The sequence below is a fragment of the Euprymna scolopes genome, chromosome 6, assembly GCF_053919585.1.
Source record: "Euprymna scolopes isolate OS-2025 chromosome 6, ASM5391958v1, whole genome shotgun sequence".
Taxonomy (NCBI): Eukaryota; Metazoa; Mollusca; class Cephalopoda; order Sepiida; family Sepiolidae; genus Euprymna; species Euprymna scolopes.
In genome coordinates, this window is record NC_136487.1 from 112,819,877 (window position 1) to 112,832,320 (window position 12,444).

Consider the following 12,444-nt stretch of genomic DNA (forward strand, 5'->3'; position numbering starts at 1 on the left):
GTAAATGCTGAAGTTCAGACATCTCCTGTTGGACATTTTCAAATATCCAGTTCACATTCAGTCCCATTGTCCAATCCTTGCTGTGGTCATGATAGGCAACACTGTCCATGTTTCCATAGGAACTGTGATATTCCATCATCCTGCAAGCAACCATCAGCCAATCATCCCCAGGATCATCCTGTTTCACTTGCAGTCTGTTCTGACTTCTACCAACACTCAAGTGGTAAAACAACTCAATATCATAAATATTTAGTCGCAGAAAAACCTCATTGTAGTAAACTGGAGCCGAATATTCCATCTTCCCAATTGGAGAAGAAAGGCAAAAGTGATAAAATCCCAAAGAAAAAATTGTTAAAATCAGAGAAATTACAAAATGAACAAAAACTGAAAGGAAATTTGAGAATAGAAAATAAATCTTTTTGTGCAGCAGAGACTAAAGATAATCATAAAAGTTCAATCAAGTTAAAACAGATGAATGGAGATGATTCCAGGCCTCCTCAAAGTTATCATCAGGTTAGTACATTTTTTTACATATTGTTTTCATTTAAAATATGTGCATTATTTTTAAGTAACTTTAGATGGTACTTGTACAGTTTCATCAAGACATTAAAAAAATGAAAATATCAAAAAAAGGTTATAGTGTACATATCCGTTTTGAACTGAAGATCTCCAAAAAAAAATTTCAATTAATTTGATCGAGTAGTTTTTTTTTTACAGTGGAAAAAAACGTTTTTATGACAGCGCGTTGAAGGTAGCTTTCTTTGAATTTTTTTAACACACGCCACGGGGAGATAACTCAATTTAAAGCGCCAACACTCTCTTCCCATCTTTATTTTAATACTAGCTTTTCTTTCTAAAACTCGAACCTTTTGCTCGGTATCATAACAAATTGCTGTAAAAAAAAACAAAAAAACAAACTACTTGATGAAATTAAGTGAAATTTTTTTTTCAGAGAACTTCATTCCATAACGTATATGTACAACTTAAACTTTTTTCCAATATTTTCATTTTTTAATATCTTGATTAAACTGTACAAGTGCCCTTTTTTTGTTCCTCGTTTTTTAGATTGTTTTCAAAATGGCAGACAAGACAGCTGCTCTTAGGTTACTCATAAAATTTGATTTTCCTGACCAATTTATGAGATTTCTGAAATATATTTTTATTTCGTCACAAGTATATACATCATACAGATTTTTCTTTATTTTTGTTTTGCTAATATAAAATAATATATAACTGTTTATATTTGTTTTCTACCTGCTCGATTTGTATATTAGTATCTGTTTTCAAAGATAAATCTCATATTGTTTTATAGTTCATTTGAACTTACACTAGTCTAGTACAAGATCACTGGATTTGAGTGCTCACTTCAGTGCATGTACTACATCACGTCCTCAGTAGAATAAATCAAAAACCGAGAAAAACAAAAACGGATAGTCTTAAGGTGTCTTCATTCACTGGATGCATTTAATGGGGAAATGCTAGTTCAAATTTAAGTGTGACAGATCAACAAACAAAATTTATGACAGATTGACCAACATAATAACATGATTAGACACACAAAAAATGATTCTTACTTCTCTCTCCCCATCTTTAATACTAGCTTTTCTTCCTAAAAATCAAACCTTTTGTTCGGTATAACAAATTGTTTTTGCTGTAAAAAAACTACTTGATGAAATTAAGTGAAATTTTTTTTTTTTTGAGAACTTCATTCCATAACGGATACATACAATATACCCTTTTTTTCGATATTTTCATTTTTTAATGTCTTGACTAAACTGTACAAGTACCCTTTAGATTATTTAGTTTCAGAAAGCATTAGGTTGTGATAACCCACTACTACAAGAAATCATAATGAAACCTACATGATGGATTTTCAAGTACAACTAACTGTAATAGGTCATCCAATATTAATAAATGTTATTTTTATCCCGCATAAAATATCTATATTAGTTTTAAGGTTGCTAATAATTAAGTTCCTTCGTTTAGTAAAACTATCAAGACAAAGAAAACCCCTTTCATTTAATAACTATAAGAAACCTTTCCAACTACTGATTGTCACAGCACCTTTCTCGATAATCCAATGTTTTAACTCCCCAGACTAACCTTCTTGGGCAACATAGAGTGGAATAAATAGATAGAAGATGCTGTCAAGTCTGCTGGAAAAAATAGGCTGTTTCTATTGAGGTAGAAAACTTTTCACATCTGCCAGTATTCTATATTTGTATAAAGACACCATTTGGTATTGTATGGAATATTGTTGTCACATCTGGGCTGGTGCACCAGCTACTAGCCTCTCCCTCCTAGACAGGGTGCAAAGTAGAATTTCTAACCTAACAGGCCCTGCACTGTTTACCTCTGTTGCATTCCTGTGCATGTTTTACAACCACTACTGTGGAATATTCTCTGTTGAACTTACTCCACTTGGATCTATTCCAAATAAATACTTTTAACCCAGCTGACTAGCAGTAAAATCATTGAAATAAAGTAGTATTTTGTGTATGATACGATACAGCAATAATTTTGATTGAAGCCATTCCGTGTAGATCAACAATAATTTATCATATAGATACAACTGAAAAGAAATTACTATGAAATGATGTATTTAATTATAGTCGACGTCCATTAAAAATGTTTTTCTCAAAGTGTCGACATCCTTCTACATACAACGCCTGGAATTCCCAAATTGGTCACCCATTTTAGTAAGGACCAAGCTCAACGTTGCTTAACTTCAGTGATCTGATGGGAACCCGTGTGTAAACATGATTATGGCAGGTGTAAGTGAACTTGATGTATGAGCTATTGTTTTTTTGGGGCTGCCATCAGGAAAGCTGTGTAAAATAATTTCTCCATAATCAAATAAATCAGAAACAACAATGATGTACATGAATAGGTTGTAGTCCATGAACAAAATATCTGAAGAATGTAAAAATTTTATCAAAGGTAGACTGAAACACAGTGGACCATTTCCATGATATTCCCTTTAAAATTGTTGAGAGCTGCACAAATTTGAAGTTCTAGCAAAATGTACTGCAGTGGCTAACCATGTCAAAGAAAGAACATAATGCTTTGATATTGTGCTAACAATTTTTTAATAGTTGGAATATTTTCTAGTTTTGGCTTTCGACCATTTTTGTTAAAAATAAACCTCAAGCATTCAATCTGTGTCTGAAAATTCACATTTCTCAGCTTTTATATTAAATTCATAATGAAATCAAATGATGGGGAATTTCATTTTGCATAGCACTGATAACAATATCATCAATAAATGTTGCAACTCCTGTCAGTCTGGTTAACATTGCATGCATAAGCTGGAATATAGCTGGAGATGGTTTGTTTCTGAAAAAAGGCAGTTGAATCTAACTAGTCCCTTGTGTGTATTTTGACTCGTCGACTCCATCAGGAAAATCAATTTTTGCAAAACAATTTCTACAGTATAATTTTGCAAAAAAGGTAGCGAGTACTGTTATACATCTAACGAATTGTTCAATCTTGTTGAATAGTCCACACATATTCTAACTCTTCCATTCATTTTTTTTTTTTTAACAACAATAAAGGGAGCTGCCAGTGTGGAGTAACAGGTTGTCTTTAGTACTCTTTCTTGTTGCAGATGTTTCAACTCCTTGCTCACTATATCAAGGGCAGCATAAGGTACTAAATATTTGGGTCTTAAGATTGATTTCACATCAAACTTTAATTAAAAGTCGCTTTTTATTTGTCACAGAATCCCAGACTCTCCTGAAAAACATTGCTAACTTTAGCCTTGACTATTTCTATGAAATATTTTTCTAATCAAGAAAAAAAGAAAGATGCTAAAAAATTACTTGAGATGACTATCGGAAAATTCAATTCCTTTATCCAGTCTAAACCAAACAAATTTAAGTCAGAATTAACTGAGATATAGAATGTTCAGAAAATGTTATTATTTTAAATAACACATTGCAATTTAATTTGCTTATTAGTGGTATTGTGTTGCCTCATGCACTTTGAATTATATGGTGTGTGTTTGCCAACACTGGCTTGCAATATGTTCCCATATGAAGCGTGAAATAAGGGTAATGTTTGAAGTTGTGTTGAACTGGAAATGAACTGGATTACCATTTATGATAACTAATAAATTTAAAAAAAAAAAAAAAAAAAAGAAAGATTCAAAATCAGTTTTGAATGTGCAGATACAGAATTTGAATTTGATTTCTTTTAGCCTTTTATTTCCTTTAATTTCATGTGTCAAATTTGAATAACCTTTGTGTGTGCGTTGAACGTTTTGGTATGCTGAGGATTACAAAACACTTCGTAATGTGGTCCCTAGCTTTAGTAGAGACCATTTTGGATGACAATAGCATTTTTGAATAGTACCAAGAACCACACCAACATTTAATTTAAATTGGGTATAAATGTTATGTTTTCGTGAAGAAAGGAAATGAAGAATATACAAAGACATAAATAGAAAAATGGAAACAAATGAAACATTAAAAGAATAGAAGGGTCACCAGTTAGCAAGTGCTAACTAAAACATAAACAGAGTTTTATAAATGAAAAATGGAGAAAAACAAAATTTTATGATGAAATATTTTTATATTATAATTTTATAAGAATAAAAAATATTTTCAATTAGTAAATATTCATTTATGCAAATTTATGTTTTGTAAAGAAAGTTGGGTTAGTAGTCACTTGTCAAAATGTTTATAGTGTGAATAATATGTGAATGTATGTAATACACGTATATGAGTATTTGGCAGCATGGCATTGTGTATGTGTGTTGGTTTACTTTGTTCTTGTTAATGTATGTATAGCTGGGAGGAGTAATTCGTCTGTTTGCCTGATTCTTGTTAGTGTGTAAGGATGTGTGCACAAAATGAGGAAAGCTTGTATGTGAGTCATTAAAGATTTCTTTGTGACTTGCCTTCTGACACAAGACATGGGAGGGCATTGTTGAGCATATGTGATTGAAGTCCTTTAGTACTGTGTCCTGTTTGAGAAGTCTGGAGAAAACAGATTTTGTTGACCAAGTTTTATAAGAGTTTCTAAGTTCACACTGGCTTATTACTTTCACATAGATGTGTTACTTTTTGGAGTTTGAAACGATATTCATTGGTTGAAAATACTTTGAGTCTGTATGTTCTTGTGTGAAGTGAGGAGGAAAGCATATAGAAATGAACCAGTGAAAGAAAGAGGATAACTTATTTGAGCCATTTGCGTTGTAGCATCCGTCAGAATCACAAAGCAATTCCATTACAACTTCTTTATGTCTGTAATTGAAGCATTTCTAATACTTATACCTCTTAAATAGAGATAAGTATGAAAATGCACCACACCACAATTCTAGTAACCACGTTGAGGAAGTCTTCCTTATTGAAGGTTTATTAGCCTTTGCTCGTACACTGCTTTTTGTAGATTATTTAGGCTTAATAGACATTGGCACTCTGTAGTGAGAGCTTTGACTGTTACATTTTTATCCTGGTCTCATTTTGAAAGTAAACATATGTGAATATCTGAATCCTGTGGAAATTGAAGTTCTGCAATGAATATCAGACATTTAAATAAATCCTCTGTGAGGAATTTCATTTGAAATTTTTCACATTCATGATGTACATAATCAGCAAAGGAAATCATCATTCTTTGTCAGTTTTAGGCAATTATGACACGAAAACTATGTCATTCCTCTAAATATGACAAACAAAAATATTGATCAGGATTAAATGTAAAAATCAATGAAATCGATTTAAAATAAATATTTTGTTTGCAAAAACATGGACCAATATCTGGCATGTCTGACTAATGAAACATTAGGACGTTGGGGATTGGCCACCACCAACAACCGTAGTTTAATTTTTTACGAGGAGAGGGCATGCTTCAACCGGGCAACGGCAGTTAGCGGATCCTGCTAGTTTTAAATATAAATGAGGATAGTGGAAATATAGGATTTCAAATTTTTTATTTTTATTTTTTTTACAGTTTCATTGGTGTTTCAGTTTTGCTGTTCTTAAATTAACAACTACTTGATGGAAAAATTAACATCACCAAACAATCTACACATTATGAACTGAACTGTTTTGTTTTTATCAGCCAATTTCATTTTTTCATGTTTTAACCATTGCCATAACACTTCTGAAATTAAAATTCATAAAACGAATACAATTTCGCTAATTTACGAGTCTAAAATATGATTTACATTATTTAGTCATCACCTGGAAATAAAGATCATAAATTATATTAAATGTTTCCAGTTCACATTTATATCGAAAGACACACATATTCGTACAGGGATACTGGTTTTGTCTGCTTAACAACCATAGTATTTGTGATAATTTTTTCAGTTAATCCATTTTCCCAGGTAATGCCGGGACATAGGTTAGCTAGTATTTTATATAATATCTTTACTTATATGTAAAAGACACCTTGTGTGTGTGTATTTGTGTGAGAGTATGTTCCATGTGAACTCCGAAAAGGTTTGGCTGATTTTTTTGTAAATGTCACACAAATGTAATTTATGTATCTGGGAGTGTTCTTAGATAGGTTTTGTATGGAAATGTCTCCATTAAGCATCGAAAATGGATTATTGAAAAAATCTGATTAAAGAATGAACAATCTGATTTTTATCAAGGACATTTGAGAAGTTTTATCATCGCACAAACAGAAGAGCCCGGCATATAAAATCAACAGTAGGTTTTTTGATAAGACAGACATGCATTCAAAATGAATGTTTGTTTAGAGCATAATATAATTGAACCATGATATTTGACTTTTGCATTATAAATTTTAATTCAAGCCATTAACTATTTAACCATTATATAAAATGAAACCATTTTATTAACACAGTTTCATAAAATCAATGGTAGGTCTCTACACCACAATGTAAATTACAATGTATTGTAGACTAGGTCACTGCGGGAAGGATGTGAAGTTTTCTTTTTGGTGCACTGTGGTGGGTCCCTGATTAGAGCATGCAATCAATTGATTTGATTGAGAAATGTACAATTTCATGGATTTGCATCCCTTTTACAAGTACTTTAATGGAATATGCTCTGATGAACTTGTATTACTGGTGCGTCCTCAACATAAATTTTTTCTGACTAACCTGAAAAACAGAAAAATTCCACCCCTTCTATGCTGGAGAGTTTTCTACTCTTAAAGTTTCTTCTCTTGAACTGTTAGACTTTGGAATTTTCTGACTACATGAACATGCAAAAATTTAAGTCTTATTTGAACAAATATTTCACTGCTCAACTTCCTACTTAAATTGTCCCTGTTAACATGGTCCCTAATTCACAATAGCCCCTTACATCTCGGTGGCAAGTTGTCTTGTTTGGGGCGAATAAGAACAAACACAAAAAAAGTGGATGTTAAAGCAAATATGATGACAATGTTTACTGTTTTTTATTTTATTTTATTTTTTTCATATAGAAGATTTCCTGGTGAAAAAAAAAAAGAAAGATTAATTTTGATTGTTTTTATTATAATTTAAAGTACAAAATGTATTTTTGCCCAGCTGAGCTGACGTGTAGAAAGAGGTAATTTGAGGAACCCAGCATAAACAGGTTCTTCAGCTTATATTCTTATATCGAAATTCATTCATGGCATAGTTAATGTTATTATTAACTGATGTCACTTAGTCTGTGCTCATCAACTGGTAAATAGTGGTCGATTGTCAAATAACACATTTCAAGTATCATCATCTTGTTGTGTTTATGTTTGGTTCAGTGCATCCACCTGATGGAGGCTGAGTGGTCATAGATTAAAAACGATAGAGAGAGAAGATGAAAAGAAATGAAGAGGAGGAAGAAAGTGGGAATTTGATATTTCTGACATCAGGTGTTTTTGTTTACATTATTTACATATTTTGAACCGTTTTTTTTTTTCTCTCACATTTTACTTGTTGCTATGTTCACTATGTTTCAGCTGTTGTAATGGGTAAATTCCAAATTTAAACATTTATTTAATCTGCTAGGGGTGGATTTTTTCATTCCTTGTTTCCATACATTTTTTGTTTTAGAGATATTTTGTATTAGTTGGTGTTTAATATTAATAATAATATAGTTATTTTACTTATGATAATGATTTACCAAAATGTAATATTTTATTTAATTCATTTATTTATTTACCCCCTCCCTCCCCCCTCAAACAAGACATATTACCACTTGAAACGTAATCAACTACTATTTAGGATCATGTCTTACAGGGGACTATAGGGTGTTGAGTAGTCTGTTTACATTACATTTAAATTTCTGCAGGTTAGTACAGGCAGGGAAGCAGGAAACGAGGAAATTCCAAAATTTAGCAGTCCGAAGGAAGTAACTATTAGAATAGAAGGCTTTACTAACATCTAAAAACCAAATGACCAAAAACAGAAATTGGTGGGATTTTGCTGCTTATTGGATTAGCCAAGAGGGCACAAGTTTTATGAGTTGATCAGAGTACATTCTATTAAAGTACATTATTTCAGTTTTGATTCAAGTCATATGTATATATTTTTTTTATTTTTGAAATCGCAACTTTATAATATATAAAAATCGATAGAACTTTATGATAATATATACGAAATCTGCAAGAATTAAAATATCATATTTAAGCATACTTTATGACCGGGCTTTGCCAGGGGTTCGTGCTAGCTTAGATAATTACTTTTGCAGTTTTAACAAAAAAGCTACAATAATATCAGAGCATCTCCATTTACACTGAACATCTACAGAATGCCAACATCAATATATTACATATGAATGAGTTCCTGTGGAATTTCCACAAGTCCCGCTAGTTTTTTAAAATCTTTTTTTTTTTTTTTTTTTTTTTTTTTTGGAGGTTTGCGTTTTAAAAACAACTTATTTATAGAAGAAGACTTAGTGTTGCTTTTCTCTTTATTTTGTTGGTGGTATTAATCCAAGGAATCAGCCCCATGTGGGCAGAGAAATATACATGTTCGATGTCATTGATAGTTGGTGTAAAATTTTAATTGATGTGTTGGTGCATGGTTGGTGCGAATTATGAATAGAGACTTGATCACATCTTTGAAAACATTATTACATAAGTTTAATGTGAAAATTTAGAAAAATGATTGATGTTATATAATTTTTTTCCCTCTCCACAAGGAGGCGACACCTTTTGTTAATACCACCAACAAAGTGAAAAATAAAAACACTAGGTTTTCTATGAATAAGTTGTTTTTACAATGAAAATCTCAGAAGCTAATATTTTTTTTTTGTTTTTTTACAAACACAATTGAATTTAGAGTATGCAGACTTGTTTTTATATATATAAAAAAAGGACAACTGAAAATATATTTTATTCACAGGAGTTTTGCTCATATATAAATACTAGCAGGGAGACCCGACGTTGCTCAGGATTGAATGATGATCAACGAATGTTTCATGCTCCCATATTGTTATTGTCATGGAAATCAGTGAAATCGCCCATTTTTAATCAAATCGATTGGTTACCTGCTCTAGTTGGGGTCCCATCATGATGCATCGGGAGGAAGCCTTCCCATAATAACTTGGTCCACAATACATTGTAGTCTAAATTGCACTGTAGAGAATCTACTGTTGATTTTATAAAATTATTTTTTTTACATGTAATGACTTTAATTAAAGTTTAAAATGAAAAAGTCAAGTATCATGGTACAATTGTGCTTTAAACAGAAATATTAATTTCGAATGCGCCCCTGTCATATCAAAGAACATACAGTTGATTTCATATATATCGGATCTTTCGGCTTGCGTAGTAATAAAGCTTCTCAAATACCACCCCCCTTCAATGCTTGTGATGTTAGGCTATGTAGGGTTTTAACTTTGTTCAAAATTATCTGTTCCTTCTTTCATTGGATTATTTTGATTATCAATGCTTATCAAAGACATTCTGATATAAAACCTATCTAAGAACACTGCCAGCCACACAAAATTCCTTTTATATAATAGTAGAGATTATATTATAAAATAATAAAAAATCGACCCCAAATTTCCCTCTTCATTGGCTACTACATCATGATAGAAGAGGGCCCTGCTCCTTCCCTGGATTACTTCATACATATTCTACTAATTGTATGATTTGAACCTTTGGGTTGAAGTCACGTTCATCACCATCGTCACCGTAACAGCTTTATGAAATAGAAGAGAAATAAATCCTATTATTCTTTTTAGCAAATATTGTAAGCGGTCAAGAGTCTTTGCCCTACAAAGGGAGTGAACTTTTGCCTGGTTGGAAGCTTTTAACATTATCGCTTTAACAGTGCTCTTCCATGAAAACAGGTTTAAATAATTATATTTATAATAAATATCCAAATACATTTATATTTTGTCTTAACAAAAATCCATCGGAGGGGCTATATTTAATTTTTCTGCCTGTGGCAGATTCAAACTTTGGACTGAGCTCACATTTAACTTTCATTTAATATCTTTATCATCACAGTTGCCATGACAGCAAAATACAAGAGAAATAATTCCCTTTATTATTTTTGTAGAGAATATATAGTAAGTCGCTGAGAGTGCTGTTGCACCAAAGGAGGGAACTTTTGCAATATTGCCTAGTTAGAAGCTTTTAATATTAATATATCACTCAATAAATAATATTATTATTATCCATTATATTATTAATATTAATATATCACTTTAACAGTACTCGTCCATGAAAGAACTATTATTATAATACATTTTTGAATACCCATGTACAACATATGTTGCGTCTTAACCAAGACTTGTATATAACTGTTCCACTGGTTGTACAATTCAAACCCTAGGCAGAAGCCACCTTTATCACCATGTCTGTAACATCTATATAAACCAGAAGAGAAATAAATTCTATTATTCTAAACTGCTGAAAGGGTTCATCTTTCTAAGATATATATATATCTTCTTTATCGTTCGTTTTTTATTAAAAAGCAGATTGAAGGGCATCATTCACACACTGATTGGTGCCCATTCAGGTAGCTGACTAGCAAAATGCATGGGAATATCCATAAAGTAAAAGTTTTATGGATTGATGCTGTGGATGGGAATTAGCTTGAATTGTTTTCCTTAGCAACATCAGATTAATAAAAAATCACCATCTTTGCTGATCGGATGACCTCATTTTTTTAATTTTTAATTTTTTTTACATAGGCATCACCACTTATCAAGGTCAAGAGGCCATTCAAGCATAAGAGTTAAAGAGTTTACAGTAGTCAAGTGGACAATATAGTAATCGGTAGTAATGGAAATTCGATAAATTTGTTAATTTAAGTGGAACAGCTCATCAAGAACTTGTTTACATTGGACATGAAGACAACCATATTGTAGTCAGCTGGAAAGCAGGCACACGGAAGACTGTTCCACAGGTGTGCAGTTCTAAGAAAGAAACTTTGTTCATGGAATCTACATTTAGGTTTAGGCACAGATAAAGAGTGGGGGAAATTATTGATAGTGTTTTCAGCTAGACGAATGTTTTTCGTAAAATTTTGGCGAGGGGGGAACCATAGATTGGAGCTCAGACGAGCACTTGCCATGAAAATAACGATAAAGCAGAGACAGGCTCGCAACATCTCTTTCTTCTGTGAGAAAGACGTTGCAGGGAAGAGAAAAGGGCATCCCCTACTAGGCTACGATAAGTCCTTTTTAGCAGCTCCTGCCCAGATATGGCAACAGTATTCCATCCTTGGACGTACCTGGCTCTTATATAGATAGTGAATTGCATCAGCAGTGAGATATCTACTGGATCGATAGCAGGATCTCACCATTTTTCCAGCAACCTTGGCAACGGATTTAATGTAGGTGTTCCATTTCAGATCAGGAGTAAAGGTTAAGCCCAGTAGGAAAGGTGATAACGTACCTACAAACATGATATACTTCAGTATATTATTATTATATACTTTTGTTTCTTTCTTCATTCTTTTTTATTAAGTTGCAGATAGAGAGGCAATATGTGGATCCCCATGCAGATATCTGGTTAACTGCATGCATGAAAATAAGCATGAAAGTTTATTTAATGCAAATGTTTTATGGAAGATGCCCCTCTTTGCTCAATCCTATTTCATGATCAACACAAAGTGTGTCACCAACAAAAAAGGCAGCAATCTGCATTTAACCAAGTCAGCTTTTATGGCAGTTGACAATCACTAAGTCTTTATGACGAACATCTGTATGAATTTTATGGAGATATACCTGACGAAAGCATATCTCACATATAACCTCTGAGTAGATTAATGGTTGGTTTGGAACTGCTTATTGGGTATTCATAGCTAATCTCAATAAGAGATGATTACTCTACATACGCATACACACACACACATATATATGTATATATATATATATATATATACACACACACACACACACACACACATATATATATATATATATATATATATATATATATATATAATTATAAAACTCTGTTGACCCTGTGCCCTTGCTTGAATCTTGTCTTCAACGATCAGGCGATTCCATTTTTTAAAAACAAAATGATAGGTGAGAAGATATGTAT

General features: G+C 32.2%; 1 protein-coding gene across 2 annotated transcripts in view; it reads left to right on the top strand.

The window, feature by feature from the left end:
* LOC145277878 (uncharacterized) overlaps positions 1-12,444 on the top strand; it is a 127,294-nt gene that overhangs the window by 57,730 nt on the left and 57,120 nt on the right. For both annotated transcript variants that reach the window (XM_080129866.1, XM_080129867.1), the window contains one exon: positions 1-513. In XM_080129866.1, the coding sequence (XP_079985992.1) occupies positions 1-513 (513 nt within the window). The remainder of the gene's footprint in view (positions 514-12,444) is intronic.